The sequence below is a fragment of the Coccinella septempunctata genome, chromosome 1 (assembly GCF_907165205.1).
Source record: "Coccinella septempunctata chromosome 1, icCocSept1.1, whole genome shotgun sequence".
Lineage (NCBI taxonomy): Eukaryota > Metazoa > Arthropoda > Insecta > Coleoptera > Coccinellidae > Coccinella > Coccinella septempunctata.
The window spans coordinates 20,746,296-20,763,866 of record NC_058189.1 but is presented as its reverse complement, the minus strand read 5'-3'; the positions used below and the strand labels follow the sequence as shown (position 1 = coordinate 20,763,866).

The 17,571-nt window shown below is 36.1% G+C and overlaps 1 protein-coding gene across 3 annotated transcripts in view; it reads left to right on the top strand.

Annotated features, from left to right (window-relative positions):
- Positions 1-15,491, top strand: part of LOC123310381 (annexin B9) — a 35,445-nt gene extending 19,954 nt beyond the window's left edge. For 2 of the 3 annotated variants that reach the window (XM_044893856.1, XM_044893851.1), the window contains 4 exons: positions 264-343; positions 3,624-3,867; positions 14,067-14,248; positions 15,030-15,491. In XM_044893856.1, coding sequence (XP_044749791.1) covers positions 264-343; positions 3,624-3,867; positions 14,067-14,248; positions 15,030-15,092 — 569 coding nt within the window. In that variant the 3' untranslated portion in view covers positions 15,093-15,491. Of the gene's footprint in view, positions 1-263; positions 344-3,623; positions 3,868-14,066; positions 14,249-14,853 lie in introns of all 3 variants that reach the window. The other variant, XM_044893861.1, reaches the window with a different exon arrangement.
- The last annotated feature ends 2,080 nt before the right edge of the window (positions 15,492-17,571 follow it).

The window sequence follows — 17,571 nt, the reverse complement described above, 5'->3', positions numbered from 1 at the left end:
CATGTTCTTGATATAAGGCACTAGCAACATACGCACATGTCCCTAGTGTTTAAGTGAATAGAAACTGTTTTGCATACCGAATACTATTTTTTCGCCGAATTGTAACGAATTAAGCCGAGAGGCATTTCCATGCTGATTTTGCGGGGTCCTTTGACCCCTTTGATCCTGAGAGATGAATGAGATAGCCCAGCCATTTTGGGGAAAATTTTTTTCTCGAAAGTTTCATAATATAATGATTACCCATTTTCCCTGTTTTTTTTCAGTGTATGGTAAACCCCTCGAAAAAGACTTGAAAGATGATACTTCTGGCCACTTTAAAAGACTGTGCATTTCTCTATGCCAGGTATGTATAACATTGTTTAAACATATACATAGAACTGAGGTTTAAAATCTATGATCGAAAAACGCCAATTTTCCGCCGTAACTATATGAATATAATGGTAACTTATTTCCTCGATCAGACAGAATTAGTCTACCTAACCTATAAATCATCAAATATATTGAAGACTGAAACCGTGAAAAAGCGCAATATTCGAAACTGTAATTTTGCAAAATGCAGTGCTACTCGAATACAAATCAGTTACCAACTTATGGTTTCCTTTCTGAAATCATATAATTCAACTAGCTGACCCGGCAAACGTTGTTTTGCCATATAAATAATTTCCATGTTGTATCATAAAAAAATAGAAATTAAAAATTTTGTCTAAAAAATAAAAAAAAATTTAGGGGTGGACTACCCCTAACATTTAGGGGGATGAAAAATAGATGTTGGCCGATTCTCATAGATAGCTGACCCGGCAAACGTTGTTTTGCCATATAAATAATTTCCTAATGATTAAATTACTAAAATGGCTATTAAAAAATAAGGGTTGATCGTAGAAGGGTGAAAATTGAGGATTGTATGTATTTTTGTATGTTGTATCATAAAAAAATAGAAATTAAAAATTTTGTCTAAAAAATACAAAAAAAAATTTAGGGGTGGACTACCCCTTACATTTAGGGGGATGAAAAATAGATGTTGGCCGATTCTCATAGATAGCTGACCCGGCAAACGTTGTTTTGCCATATAAATAATTTCCTAATGATTGAATTACTAAAACGGCTATTAAAAAAATAAGGGTTGATCGTAGAAGGGTGAAAATTGAGGATTGTATGTACTTTTGTATGTTTTATCATAAAAAAATAGAAATTAAAAATTTTGCCAAAAAAATACAAAAAAAAATTTAGGGGTGGACTACCCCTAACATTTAGGGGGATGAAAAATAGATGTTGGCCGATTCTCATAGATACCGGATAAGCACAAAAAATTTCATCAAAATCGGTCAAGCCGTTTCGGAGGAGTATGGTAACGAAAACTATGACACGAGAATTTTATATATAATATTAGATATAAAGACAGAGGCGTAGGAAGGGGGGTGCGGAGGGGGCGGACCGCCCCGGGTGCCAGCCCTGTGGGGGTGACAAAAATGTATCTTGAGAGGCTTATATTTGATTAGAGCGTATTCTCCTAGCAAAGAATAAAGAAGTACATCTAAGTCGGATCGATTTTAAATATAGTTTGCGTACGATCGATAAAATTGTGGGTGAAGTACAATTATCTATTAGGATAGATATCGTATAATGGCAAAGAGGAAGGTTAATCTTTGAAAATGGCTACTAAGCGAGGAGCGGAACAGTGAGCAAAGAGTACGATGGCGTCGAGAAGGAAACTTGTAGTAAGGGCTGAATAGAGTAGGAGCAGCGAGTGTCCGGGTGGAGTGATTTATGACCCATTATGTTTCCACTGCGCCTGCCTCTTCCAGTAGTTTAATTTCGTCATTCATCCTCAGTGCGTCTGCGTCAGTTCCTAAATTCGACTGCAATAATACGCAAGCGCCGTTTACTCGTTTATTGCTTGTGCTTCTTTGTGGTAATCTAGACTAGCTTTGTTATTGGTGCCGTGGTGTACGTATAATCGTACAGAAATAAAATATTGAATCAGTGGTCCAGATTATTCTATCTCTTCGATTTGGCAGCTATTTAGGAATTTGGGTGAGTTTTGTTTTCCCATGCGTTTTGATAGTTCGAAATGTGATAGGATGAGGAGCAGAGGTAGGTAATCTACATATGCACACTTTCGCAATTTAGTGAAGGTCGATCTGTTGAGAAGTAGCAGGAGGACTGACAAGGTATAGAGTGCTCAGTATGAAGCTGTTAAGACTGTATTCCAAAGTTCCAAGAAGATTGCCGATATAGCATTGAGGAACTTTGTGACCCTTCAGAAACTATCCACACTTGAAGAGCAGCTCAAACTTTATTAACTGCAGAATGTGATTTTTCATTCTTGTGCTATTTGATTCTATGGAATAGTGCACTAGAAGAAAAAAGGCTTTTAAACTTCTCATTCTTATGAGGAATTTTTGACACTCATTCCTACAGTGTTGAAAAGGGCCTCATCAGAATGAGAAGTTTAATGGCCTTTTTGATTGAAAACAGGGAAATTCTTGTGGAAAAGGCAATGGAATTTGCGACAGGTATTTGACGAGATGAAAATTTCTACCGCCAAAAGAAGAACCTTCAGAAGAAGGAAATCTATGCCGGAGAAAAAGATATCAGACGATCCATGTTAGGGTGCATTGAAACGTTTCAACAAAAAATAAACACTCGTTGCCAAGGCATGGAAGTGATATCACTCAGGTGTGCTATCTTGCAGACCAAGAACTTGCTGAAGAGTTCAGAAACTGAATTGCTAGAATTAGTTGGCAGTTTAGTTTGGAGTTATGAAGAAATGTCTTCAGAAGACATTTTGAAAGAAATCCCACGTCTGAGGAGGTTTTTAAAAGTTCGGCTAGCGTTCCTGAAGAAGAAGCTCTGAAGTGGAGTTCTTTGGGACTATTGCAGTTTAATGTCGAGTATGAGCTTCCAGATTCTGTTCCAAATTTAACGTTAGCACTTTGAGTTTACCTTACATTATGTGTTTCTGAGTTTTTCCAAAACTACGCTTATCCAAAGTTATCTCAGATCTACTATGAGCCAAGCTCGACTATCTCGCTTGTCTATTTTATCCAATGAGCATGGTGTAGCCAGAGGGATCGACTTTGATGAGACTATTTCTCAGTTTGCAGAGAGCAAAGTCAGAAAAAAGAAGTTCTGAAAGAAAAGATGCTGATAAGACAACTTATGAGTTGTTGAATTTGTGCAAAAAACTGATTTTTTTCATTGAAATATAATATTTTACGTGTTACCCTTCACACCTCTATGCCCACTTGTCACTATGTCACACTTCAAATAAAAACTTGTAATTTTGTTAACAAACAAAAAAGGCTCAACAATGTTATGTAATGTTGAGGGGCGACATGTTGAAATTCCGCCCCGGGTGTCACAAGAGCTTGCTGCGCCTCTGTATAAAGATAAGGTATCCTCGTAAAATTTTTCTATAACTCTTATAACTATAAACTCTTATAGTTTTCGAGATGCTCGTCCAGTTCGAGTTAGCCCTTACATGAACTTATCGTGTTTTCAAAATATGTAATAGACGACCTAAGTTATGATCTATGTTTCTCAGTTCAACGTGTTGTCTGATATTCCCATAAATGCTTATTTCATTCAAGTTGATAAAACATAATTCGGCGATTCATTTCTAGGCCAATCGTGATGAAAACCAAGGTGTGAATGAAGCTCAAGCCACCGCTGATGCCGAATCCTTAATTAGCGCAGCCGATGGTTGGGGTACAGAAGAATCCGAATTCAACAAAATCTTGATTACAAGAAGTTATCAACAGTTGAGGGCAACATTTGCTGAATACGAAAGATTATCTGGGAAAGATATCGAAGCTGCAATCAAAAAAGAATTTTCTGGAAGCATAGAGAAAGGACTACTTGGAATCGGTAAGGAAACCAACTTTTCTCCAATGAGTTAATATTATTTTATAATAAGTCTTCAGGACCGCCAGTAACTTACTGACCCTAGCCCTTAATGGTCAGAAGCCCTTTTTTGGTGAAAAATATCTGCGAAATTCCCCAATTTATGTACATCATTATTAATTATGCAAAAAAAATGGTATACCTGCGCAACATCGAAAAAATGAACCGTTTTCAAGGTCCAAGCATTTTTATCAATGAATATCAAAATATTTCTTCATGAATATTGCATATTGTTTATTTTTGCGGTGATTATATGTTGAATGTAGACTGAGAAGGTTTTCCATGTTTATTGTTTGTTTTTTTAAATCCAAAAAGATGTCGTAAACCGTAAACTGGTATTTTTAAATGGAACACTGTATTTTGATTTTCTCATCCTAATTCTGATTTCAAATACATATGCTTTATTGAGGTAATCTTGGGTAATTGAAGCTGAATATATAAAAGTTATTCGATCTATATAGTCATCGAGTCGAAAAGAACTTTTGGAGTCCGTAGACTTAAAATAATAATAAAAAAAAATGTTAAAAATTTAGTTGTCGCTGTTTTTTCCACAATAAAGTGGAAAAATTTGAAATTTTTTTTTATGTTCAGGCCTAAAAAATAGAGCTTGAAGATTCGATTCGCTTTTTTTCACCAAGTTACAGCAAGTGACAATCACCTAAAAGTTTGAAATTTTTTTCTGATCCCTAAATTTTTTTCCTTAGGACCGTGTGCACCGACTTAAGGCGAGATTAACGTTAATACTCGATTATTTCTCAGTTTTCTATAGCAGTTACCATAGCAATCACCGAATTGACGTTAATCCCAGGGTCGTGACACTCTCTTACCCCCACTCCAAATCGCATATTTAGTTCTAATCGCATCGATAAGATGACTCTGTAGACGCAAATATTACAATGTTTGATCAATAGATGACTCTGTTGATCGTTTAAACCATTGGAACATAGATATTTATGTTCTAATAACAGAATAACAGATAACAGAATCATAAATAAAAATGAAATTAATTTGTCAAATATCAATGTCACTGTTGTCTTCAATGGATATGTACAAATTCGAATATATTCTTATTGGGCGGAAAATTATCAAAAGATCAGCTGAAAATCTCTCCTTCGAAAGAAGAATTTCTTCAGAGAAATCCAGGCCCGGATCTACGATTTTTTCTGACCGGGGCAAATATTCATGATGGCGCCCCCCCCCCTCTTCTAAGGTTCGTAGGAAAAAAAATCTAATTGCATATTCGTCATCACTTTCAACCCGAGTTATTTTTTTCACTAGTTCGAGGTCGTATAGATTACGAATATGCAATTAGATTTTTCCTAAGATGAGTACTTTGGGAAAAAATCACTCATATTTTTTTCCCATTGTTCCATCAAAAGATATTTTTTCTCATTGTTCCATTAAAAGTTATTCTTTTCCCAAAATACTCCCAAAAATTGCATAAATAGAAAAAAATTGAAAAGTTTGTATTTACAAGAATGTCGTTTGCAACCCGCCATCGTCTATCGTTTTTACCCGCGCTTCATGAACGAAATTATTCCGAACAAAAATTTATTTTTGTAACTACATATATCGACCCGGATCATTTTACATATTAATTCAAGGTAGATCACGAATATGCAATTAGATTTTTGGAGGATCAGTATTTTGAGGAATAAATCACTTTTAGTGCAAAATTTCGGAAATATTGGTCAACTTTGAGGAGCTGTAGCAGCTAGAAAAAAGGCACTAGTCATATGCTGCTTTTTTGGTGATGAATTGGTTCTTTGCAAATATAAAAATCCACACTTCATTCATCTATCTCGAACGGTTCAGATTTTATGAATTTTTCCGCGAAGGTCCAAAATTTCCGATTTTCCATCGACCATAACTTGAAAAGCAATTTTTTTTTAAATATCTGTTTGCATATTCGTGTTCTACGCCCTCGAATTAGTGTACAGAATGAATTCGGTTTTGATCGGAGACCAAAAATATTCTTCAGAAAACCGCCCACTTTGTATATATTTCATTTTGTGAAAACATTTAAAAAAAACTCAATTTCGTGAAACTTTTGTAAAAAACATTTTTTTGTACCTCTCTTAGTAACAAAGTTAAAGGGGGGCTCAAATTATGGTGAAAAACTCGGTATATCTATGGAAAATTTGAAAAAATTTCGATCTTACCGATTTCCACCAAAATTGGTGTTTTTACTAAGGCATAGATTACGAATATGCAAACAGAATTATGCTGAAAGGATTAGTTTTTATGTTATGGTCTATAGAAAATCGGAAATTTTGGGCCTTAGTTCCAGATGAGAAGGCGATGAGTCGGCAATTCCCCAGGCAAAAAAATTACTGCTTGCGACGCAGTGTAAACATATCAGATCTTTCAACCTATTTCACCCAAGTGTGGCGGTCATTCGTAGATGACTGAATAATACCTATGCAGTTAATTGATCTCTCATTGATTTTAAATATTTTAGGCATAGTGATGGTTTATCATGTTTCCATTCTACAGTTTCCATTTTAGCACTAGGAAATTAATTTTTTCCGAGAAAATCAAAAGTAAAAAAATTTCAACCTCTGGTTGATTTTGGCGCCCCCTTAGGCTGGCGCCCGGGGCAAGCGCCCCGCTTGCCCCCCCCTAGATCCGGGCCTGGAGAAATCGAGTGATTAGTAAAATAACACGTGTTGGGAGAGTTCAAGATATCTTCCAAAAAATGGTATTGAAAACTTATTGTGTATTTGGATGTGAGGATGTTGTTAGTAAGAGACATCGGTTTCCTAAAACTAAGAGAGCTCTTTTTTAAAAATGGGTTGAAATCATCAAGCCAAAATATTACCAAGATTTATCTGTTGAGCAGATATACAACAGGTATTGTGTATGTGATGCTCATTTTAGCTGATTTACCTATTCGAAAATTAGTTTGTTTTCCCAAATCCAAAGATAAAAGATATAAGTTATTGTATTTACTTGACTCAAATAGATGTGAGGAGTTGAAATATAATTACCATTTCAATAAGGGGTATGTAAACAGAAATGTACTGTATTGAATAAACATTCATTTTTCTAATTTCTTACAAACATTATCTCAATGCTTGTGATTTTAATGAACATTGGATTTTTAAGGTTTCGCTTGGATGGAGGAGTTGTATAAATCTGTATCGAACATTCACATACATCTGCTATTATTGAAAAACTATTTCCGATATAATTTTTCATTTTAGGTCGTGAGCTCACGGAGGCAATTTATGTAGCAAACCAGTCCTCAACAGCCTTATTGGTGATATAGGCGTAAATGTTGAGTTTTATGGCGATCTCACCAATCAGGTAGAAGACCGATTTGCGACATAAGTTGCTTCCGTGTGATCACGGCATAAAATCAACAAATAAAATAATTCGCTAAATTCGATTTTTTGTATCGATAAGTTGGGTCTCTGTAATTCGTAGTTCAAATCGCACCGTGTAGATGGCGGCGGCAAACAGCGTTTTTCACCATATTAGGGAAGTGTCGTATCTATATGATTCTGTTATCTGTGGTTAATCCTTAATGTTAATGTCTTAAATAAGTCGGTGCAATCGAGTTTCAGTGTATTACACGCGAATATTTTCTGATTCGTGGTAAGACGTGCATATTTTCTGAAAGTTGTGATTATTTTTTTCATTTCAAGACTAAAGGTTCTTAGAAATTAACTTCTAAATGTGAAATAGCCATCCCTTCGGCGGGGTGGCTACCCCCCTCGAATTTTTGATAGGGAGGATTGGCATAGAAATATACAGGGTGTTTCCAAATTAGGCATGAACCTTGGAGGAGGTGTTAGTGTCACTCATTTGTTGTCGTTTGAGCTATATTTATTGATAACCAAAAATCAACAGTTTCCGAGATATTTGAGTTGTGTTTTTTTAAAAATTTCTCACCTTACTTCATTTTTGTCAAGTTTTTTTACGTTGACCAAGTTTGTTTATAATTTCGGATTATTTTCATCAGAAAAAGATATGATACGTATGAAGAAAGCAAAACTATCCTATATTAAAAGTTGAAAAAGAATTAGTATGATTTAATAGTTGGTATATAAAGAAAAGAAAAATCAATTTCTAATGTCAATTTGCCTGCAACTTTCAAATTCCAGAATTTATGTAGGTATGAAAAAATTATTCTAAAAACTTGCCTAACTCCTTCTTTATTTCTTAAAAAAGTATTCGTTAGAATGCCAGCACTTGTTTCGTTTCAGCAGATTCTGATTAAATACTAATTCTTTTTCAACATCTGATACAAAATAATTTTGCTTTTTTCAAAATCATATCTTTTTCTTATGAAAATAATCAAACTTTGTCAACGTAGAAAAAATTGACGACAAATGGAGTAAAGTGAGAATTTTTCGATAAACACAAGAACTCAAATATCTCGGAAACTGTTGATTTTTGGTTATCAATAAATATGGCTCAAACGACAGCAAATGAGTGATACTAACACCTCCTCCAAAAGGTTCACGTCTAATTTGGAAACACCCTGTATATTTTTCGTCTACAACTAGGGCTGCTACCACACGACAGTAGCCATGGATAATAGAACAATTAAATTGTTTCGTCTGACATTGAGATTTCTTTTTTTTTTCATAAAAAAGTAAAGTCGCCATACTCACAACGCCTACTTGCCAAACGTTGGTTTTGCGTCGTTTTCATAAAATATTACACAATATCAACTCTTTCTACCCCATAATATGTCATGTTTAATATATCAATTCTCAAATTATGAATAAAAAGATATATATCAATTCTCAAATTATGAATAAAAAGGAATGTCAATGTTAAACAAAATAATTTAATTGGTTTATTATCCATGGCTTCTGTAGTTCTACAGCTGCCTAAGACTCCTTTCACACCATGGGTTTTTACTGGAAAACAACCGGATGAATAATTATTCATCCGGTTTTATCCGTACGGTGTTCACATAGAGAGCTCGCGGCGATAGGCGCCGCCGAAAGTGCCGGTTGTTTTCCGGTGCGAAACTGAACCGCGAAAGATCCCATTATATGAATGTAACTCGGAGCATAGGGTAAAAACCCGATGGTGTGAAATAAGTCTTAAGACGGCCACGGACACAAAGAGAAGACGGCGTGCAACATGCAAAGAATGACAACCATCAACGCTCGTGTGTGGGCATGAATGTTGCATGTCATTCATCTCTTGCGGATCATCCTGAAAAATTGTATGATGCGCGTCCGTGTGTGACCGATTTTATGCACGAACGGACTTCTACACCAGGGCAGCAAATCGAATCGAGCAGCTGCAGCTTCCGTCTTCAGTAGTGTTTCGGCTCGAAATGCACCAAGGACGATGTCGGACCTGAGAAATCTCTACCGCGATTTCTTACGGAGTTCATAGAAATTTATAGGTCCTTCCCATCTTTGTCGATCGAAAGAATATATGGACCGATCAAAGAAGAATTACGCATATTATATCTTACTTGCTGAGTTGAAAGATGTTGATAAATCCGCAACAATTGAATCGGTAAAATCAAAAATTAACACCCTTCGTGGTGGTTTCAAAAAAGTATTTTATCCAAACGATCGGGCGCAGGAGAGGATGAAGTTTATGTGCCGACTTTATGGTATTATGACCTTCTTCTTTTTGTCAGTCTTCAACTTCCAAACGTAATTCTTGTAATAGATTGATATGGGAAAATTGGTCTCTCCTCAAAAGCCATTCTTTAACCCATTTACTCCTTGGTTTCTTCTCTCGAAGCGACTTCAATTGCTTCTTTTTCACCAATCAAGCGTACGCCACTGTCATCAGAAAATATTCCTCATCTACCACTTTTTTTTTTTTTTTTAGTATGTCATTTATTTGGAGAAATTACAATTTACTCATAATGGTATTAAGTAATTTTGATGTAAGTTACAACATGAAAGTGAAATGTCCAGTGACATTTCTACTTATTCTGCACTAGTCTAGTGGTGCTGTGGGAGATCTTCAGGCCATGATTTTTTGAGTCTTCTGATGTTTGGTCCTCCTGCGTACAGATTCTGGATAAGATCGTTAGAGTGTCCCTGTAGTCGTTCTTGGTATTTAGCAGAGGCGGTTTTGATGACATCAGTTACGTATGGGATTTCGAGATCTTCATGTAATCTTTGGTTTCTAACGTACCATGGTGCGTTAGCTATTGTTCGAAGAGTTTTTGATTGGAATCTCTGAATTATTTTAATTCTCGTTGGTTTCGCACAACCCCATAATTGTACGCCGTATGACCATATCGGTTTTAAAATTGCTTTGTACACTGTCATTTTGTTTTGGATGGATAGTTTTGATTTTTTTCCGATTAACCAGTACATTTTTTTGAGTTTGATGTCAAGATGTTTTCTTTTTGCTAATATATTTTTTTCCCATGTGAGCCGTTGATCTAGGTGCATGCCTAGGTATTTTACTTCCTTTTTGGTAGGTATTGCTTTTCCATTTAAAGTTACTTTGGGGCAAGTGCTGGTTCTTGTGGTGAATATGACTTGGACTGATTTGGTCTGATTTATGGTCATCCTCCATGTTTTGTACCAGTTGTCAAGTTGGTTTAGGTGATCTTGAATGTTTTTGGAGGTGGCCAAGGGGTCGTCATCTGAGGACAGTATAGCTACATCATCAGCAAATGCAGCAATGGTTGTATTCGGAGTTTCGGGCAGGTCAGCTGTGTAAAGTAGGTACAGGAAAGGCCCTAGGACACTTCCTTGTGGTACGCCAGATTTGAGGGAAAAGTATCCTGATGTTTCATCATTGTATTTGACGGAGCACTTTCTATCGGAGAGGTAGGACTTCAGTAAAAGGTAATAGTTGTTATTAAGGTTTCTTTTTATTTTATAAAGCAAACCTGAATGCCAAACTTTGTCGAATGCCTGGGAGATATCTAGAAATACGCCGTTGCAATAGCATTTATTCTCAAGAGAGTTGGCTATTTCATTAACTATTCTGTGGGCTTGGTTAATTGTTGACATTTTTTGCCGAAATCCAAATTGGTAATCAGGAAGAAGGATGTTCGTTTCATGGTCCTCTTGAATTCTTTTTAGTAGCAGTCTCTCAAATATTTTTCCTGGTATTGACAGAAGGCTAATTGGTCTATATGACGCTGGTTCGTGTAGTGGTTTGCCATCTTTGTGTATCATTACCATGTGGGCATATTTCCATAATATGGGAAAGTAACTTAGATTTAGCATTCTATTGTAAATGGTGGTTAGGAACACTATTGCTTTTTTTGGTAGCCTTTTGAGGATCTGTGCAGTTATCAAATCATAACCAGGGGCTTTGTTGTTTTTTAGTTTGCGTATTTCAGCTTTCACTTCTTTGGGAGTTATTGATTTGATTGGTAACGATAATTGGCATGATGCTTCTAAAAACTCTTTGACATCGATTGTTAGCCCTGGTGTTCCTTCAGGTTCTACAAATACCTTAGACAGATGTGAAGCAAAGGCATCCGCCTTTTCTTTGCTTGATCGTGCCCAACCATTGTTTGTTCTTATCGGGCTGATATGTGGTGTTGGTCTTTTAAATTTTTTTGTGGCATTCCATAGGCTGTGATCTGCTGTAGTCAAGCTTTCTGTGTAGGCTTCGAACGACGCATTTTGGACATCTCTTTGTGCTGCCGAGAGAACCCGAGTTAATCTTCTATACTGATGTAGATCGTTGATGTTTCGTGACCGTTGCCAAATTCGCCTTGCCCTTCTTTTTTCAGATATAAGTTGTCGTATGTGGAGAGGAGTGCTTAAATAATTTGATACTCCTTGTGGGTTCAAGGGAGTAGCATGCCAAGCTGCTTGTTGAATCGTACTGGTGAAATGTTCCACTGCTTCATCTAATTGAGTTGGGTCTTTAATACTCATGTTGCTCAGGTTTTCAGTAATATAGTTGCTGAAGTGTTCCCATTTTGTATGTTTTGAGGCTAATTTGGGTGGAAGCTTTGTTTGTATGGGTATACTGTTTAGGCTAACAACAACAGGCGTGTGATCAGATGTTAAATCATAATGTGATTCCACTAGGCAATTTTGTGTTGGAATACCGTTCGCTACAAAAAAATCAAGAAGGTCAGGTAGTTTTCTTGGGTCTGTTGGCCAGTATGTGGGCTCTCCGTTTGAAAGGTGTTCATAATGTTTGTCAGTCATAGCCCGGTGTAGGTTACGCCCCTTGGTTGTTGTAAGTCTGGAGCCCCAAATTGTATTCTTGGCATTCCAGTCACCGCCCACAATGAATCGGATTTCCGTTGTTGGTTTTGATCTTAACAGTCGTAGCCTGAATGGCGTCCGTTTGAAATTTTTCTAGTTCGTGATGGGATATGCATTTTTTTATTATTATAGCTGATCCTCCATGAGCAGTTCCATCAGGATGAATTGTGTGGTAGACTGTGTAGAATGGAATAGTGAATACTGTTCGACTGGTGAAATGTGTCTCAGAAATCTGTAGGATGTCCACCTTGTTGAGATCTAGGAATGTTTGGATCTCTTGTTTGCGATTCATCAGACCGTTGGCATTCCATGTTGCAATTCGGAGAATATTATTTGCCATTGCTTACAAGGGTAGTGAGTAGATTCAACATTATGGTGTTCTGGTTCAGTAGTTGTGTAAACAGGCTTTTGAATTCATCAAAAAATGCTGATAACTCCTGGTTAAGGTTGGAAGGTGTCTGTTCCTGATTTTTATTAGTTGTCGCTTCAGCATAGGTTCGTGGAATTTGTGTTTGTGGTATTTGGTTGATTGATGGTGTTTGGGTTTTTGGCGGAAGGCTTGAGGTATTAATTTGTGGGCGAATGGTGTTTCTAAGATGGCTTTTCTGTACAAGGTCTTTATATACTTGGCAACCCCTATAGTTGGCCGGATGATTACCGTTGCACAAGACGCATTTTGCTGGTGTATTTTTCTGTTTTTGGCAAATTTTTGTGTCGTGTTGTTCTCCGCATTTTACGCAGTTGTAAGGTCTGTAACAGTATGCTTTGGAGTGGCCGTATCCCTGGCATCTCATACATTGTATCAATCCTCGCTTCTTTCTTGGTGGTTCTATGTTGACTCTGGTTCTATTTATAAATTGAATATCATAAACAGTTTTGTTGTTAGGTTGGGGCTCAAGATCAACGAAAAACATATGCAATGGTTCTCTTGTTGCTCTATGTTTCACATTTATTATGTTACGAACATTGTGTCCAGCTTCGTGAAGTTCGTTTTTGATTTCCTCAATCGGAACTGTGTGATGAAGGTTCCTAATGACCACTCTATATGCTCGTTCTTCGCGTATTTGGTAAGTGTGGTGGATTATTTCTTCCTTTCTCAGGTGTGAAGATAGTTTTCTGTAGGTGTCTACTGTGTGCGCGCTTATTTTAATTTTGTCGTTTGCTAGCACTCTTGTGTGAAATGAGTCTTTCTCTATTATCTGTGTGAAGCTATTCAACATTGCCTTATAGTCAGCAACGTCGTAGATAAAAATCGGTGGTGGAGTTGGCATTTTGTTTTCGTTGTTGGCTTGTTTCTTTTCATTTCCGTTGATATTATCGTTTTGGTCGCTAGTTGATGTTGTTGCTAGCGGTGAGAATCTGTTATTTGTTGGTGTTGTGGGCGGACTAGGAGTTTGGGTGGCTGATCTCTTGCGTTTTTTCGCCACCTGCCAGGTATTTTTGCTGTTTGTTTCCATGCTTTCGTCAAGATGTGGATGTATTTGTTGCAGTGATAAATTCCTTGAATATCCTTGATTTATTTCGCTTGATGGGAAACCTCGAAACGGGTCGCTTATTTGGTCATCAGACATTTCTTATAGGTGTGTGGAACACTTTATATTTATCTGTTATCGTCCGGCACGCGCCAGATCTGATAAAAACATCACAACAATATGTTCGCTTTTCAGATTAGAGTTTATTATCGGAATATTATTGTCTTTTCTCACTTTGTTTCGCGAAAACTTTGAACTGTTTTATTTTTCACTTAATTTCACCTCAATATATTTGAAATGAGAAGAGCTCTATTGATTAGGGAAATGAAATACGGCGTGTTCCATTAAAAAAATACCAGTTTACATTAAATTAATTATAAATGAAAAATTTTTTTACTAACTTTGTATAAACAGGTACCTATATCGTGTTTCGCGAAAGTATTTCGGCGAATTGTTCGATAAAAATCTAAACCAGTCATTAGACAGAATAATGTCAGTTTCTTTTTTACAGTTAAGTGTGTGAAGAGCAAAGTTGGTTATTTCGCTGAACGTCTTCATGACAGTATGGCAGGTTTGGGAACCAACGATAAAACTCTGATCAGAATAGTCGTTTCAAGATCTGAAATCGATCTGGCTGATATCAAACAGGCCTTCTTGGACAAATACGGAAAAACTTTGGAAAGCTGGATCCAGGTAAGAGATACTTTTTTCATCAATTACTTTCAACACTCTTCGGTAGGCTTCTTCATTAATCTACATTTTGTAGTTCAGTTGACTTAACTGCTCATCAAAGTTGCTATTCATATGAATTATAAAAACAAGCGACCAATTCACATCTTGTTCAGCTAACATTTTAAGTCGCTTTTTGTTGCTATATGGTAGTACCATAATGTTCGGTGTAAGATTTAGTGTTACACCTCCCTTGAATTGAATTTTTGGTTGATCCAAATCGGGAAGTTTTTTTCACGGTCGTTGAAATGTTTCAAGTTTTCAAACAATCGAATACAAAATCTAAATAATCAAAATCTAATTGAAATTCAGTTTTGGCATACAAATTCATTATTTACAATCAAGGGTTAGATTTAGATGGTCTTATTATTATTTCATTTCGACCTAGATCGGGTATCCACAAGTTGTGGATGAACCGAGTTTGGTGGATTGAATAGACATTTTGTTATCGATTCAAGCTAGAAACTTGGTAAATGGTTTTAGTGTGTTTGAGCCATTTAGTAAATTAATGGTGATGGTGCGTAGATCCTTCCCTTCTGCATGAGCTCTTAACTCACTATTATTTTCAGGGTGATACGTCCGGAGACTACAAACGAGTTCTTTTGGCCATCATCGACTAATTCACCAATTTCTTATACATGTTAAGCGCCATCACTGTGCCCTACTACTACTATTAAATGCAAGCTTATCGAAACTGCCACGAATGAATTTTCGATAATTTTTTATATATTTTATATATTTGCAGGATAAAGCTCCCAGTCAACTTAAATATGTACTGACAGTTTTGAGTTTAGTTGGAGGTTGTTGAGATATTCAGAACTCAGGAAATGAAAAGTTGAACTTTTTTAATAACATGTACCATTCAGAATGAATTGAATGATTATATTATATGAAAACAATTTTTATATCAAATAATAATATATCCTGTTAGTATTGAGATTTGTATTCCCATATCTTGTTTATTGATTAGTTGAAGAAAATTGTTGCTATATGTCTAACCACAAAGTATTTATTCAAATTATGTTGTATTTGTTAGTAAACGCTTGACAAAGTAGAAATGTAGATGATATTGAGATTTGGGGAATATTCAAAATTGTTCAAATAATTACTGAGATCTAGGGCACGTTTCCCTCCTATGTATTATATTTTGAGATATTTTTCAGATGTGCTTTATATGGGGCTTTTCGAATAAAACTGTTAAAATGCAGCTGTTCTTTTTGATTTTTTCTTCGATATTGGGAACTTTGAGTACCTACCTGCATGCATAAAAGCATCTCATCGAATTAAATACTTTATTCGTTTATTCATCATTTTTCCAGATTCCGCTCCATGGCGTGAAAGAGAAAAAGAATGGTGGAATTTCATAAAAAACTACTTTCCGATATTTTCACTATTACTTTTGCAGTGGCGGAGCAAGACCTCAATTTGATGTGGTAAAACATAAATTTTGGTTACGCAAGACAACGTTTCAATTGAAAAGCGACTAAAGATTAAAAAAATTCAAGAAATATTGAAATTGCTGTTTCCAGACAACCCCTTACACACAATATTTTGTGCGAATTGACATTTTTATCAATTGCACAAATAAGGAGTACGCAATGAAAGCGCTTGATTTTGGAAAATTAATCCGTCTTTCCGAACTATTGATTTTTTTAGTGGGGTGGTTCTTTCGACCACATGTTGTAAGCACTGGGTAAGAGAATTATTTCCGTCTTTTGGATTAATAATTAATAAGACCTACTGTGATAGACTTTTCTCTCACCCTAGCCGCTCCTTACCTTTGCTCGGGCGCCAGTGGGGCAATCAGTGAAACCCCACGTCTTTCACAGAATCTCCAAAGAATTAGAGAGCCCGGGTAGACTTAAATGATCAGTGAGAAGTTTAGCAGTGAAAACTAGGGTGGTATCGTCTTCTTGGTCCAGTCTATGTTGTGGATAGTTATAGCAGAGATTTCATGTGGAATAGTTTGATTGCGGTTTTAGATGTTCGAACTGTTGTTTATTTTTGAAGAAATACAAGAGACATTCTTGAATAAAGATTGCAGGGAAAGTAAGAATTTTGTTCGACCTGAATTTACCTCTACAGGACTCCCGCGTATTTAGTTTCAATATTATTCTCAATGCCCTTTTTTTCTGTGCTATAAACACTGAATTGGACGATCTTCCATTTGCATAGAAAATTATTCCATATCGCATTATAGACCCAAATGAAGAGTGATAGACAGTCTTTAGAGAGTTGAAGTTCATGTATCGAGTAATGATTCTAAGACCATAGCTAGCTTGGTTGAGTTTACTAAGGACATGGATTATATGTTGATCCCAACATAATGTGTTATCAAGATGTAGGCCAAGAAATTTCACATTTTCCGATGAGTCTATTTGAAAGTCATCAATGTTTATTGAAATCGTATTGTGACGAGATTTACTTGAGATGAATTGCATTACTTGAGTTTTTTCTTTATTGAGATTAAGTTTGTTCATATGAAACCATCTAGTTGCAAGCTGTAACAACAGTTTAAGACTCTGTCTATCACGTCAGGTAGCAGCAACCCCTTAACCAGAAAATTGGAATCATCCACATACAAAATCGGATTAAAAACTGCTGGATCAATACTTAATACTATATCATTTATGTAAATTATGAACAACAGTGGTCCAGCGACACTTCCTTGAGGTACTCCTATATTAAATGTTTGCAATTCAGATTGGAAATCAGTGAAGTTTTTCTTAATCACTACACGTTGTTTCCTGTTGTGAAGAAATGATCGAAGCCATTTCAGGGCAGGACCCCTGATACCATATCTTTCTGCCTTTGTTAGGAGTATGTTATGGTCAAGACAATCATACGCCTTTGATAAATCGAGAAATACACCAATAGCCATTGCACGATTCTCCAGAGCATCTACTATGTTCAACAAAAAGTTGAAAACAGCAGTCTGGGTGGATTTACTTTTCTGTGATCCATGTTGGTATTTGTTGAAAGTGTCATTATGTTTCAGCCATGTTATGAGTCTACTACACATAATTTTCTCAAAAATTTTTGAAAATGATGAAATAAGACTTATTGGTCGATAATTATCTATATTACTGGTGTCTGCTTTCTTGTGTACGAGTGACACCAAAGCAATTTTCAATGGATCAGGGAAAATACCAAAACGCATCGAGTTATTTATAATGAATGTAAGTGGGTTGATAATTAATTAATGAAATACAACTTTTCAGAACAGAATTGGGAATATTTTTATCACCACAGCTAAGGTTGTTTTTCAAATCTTTTACAGCGTCAAG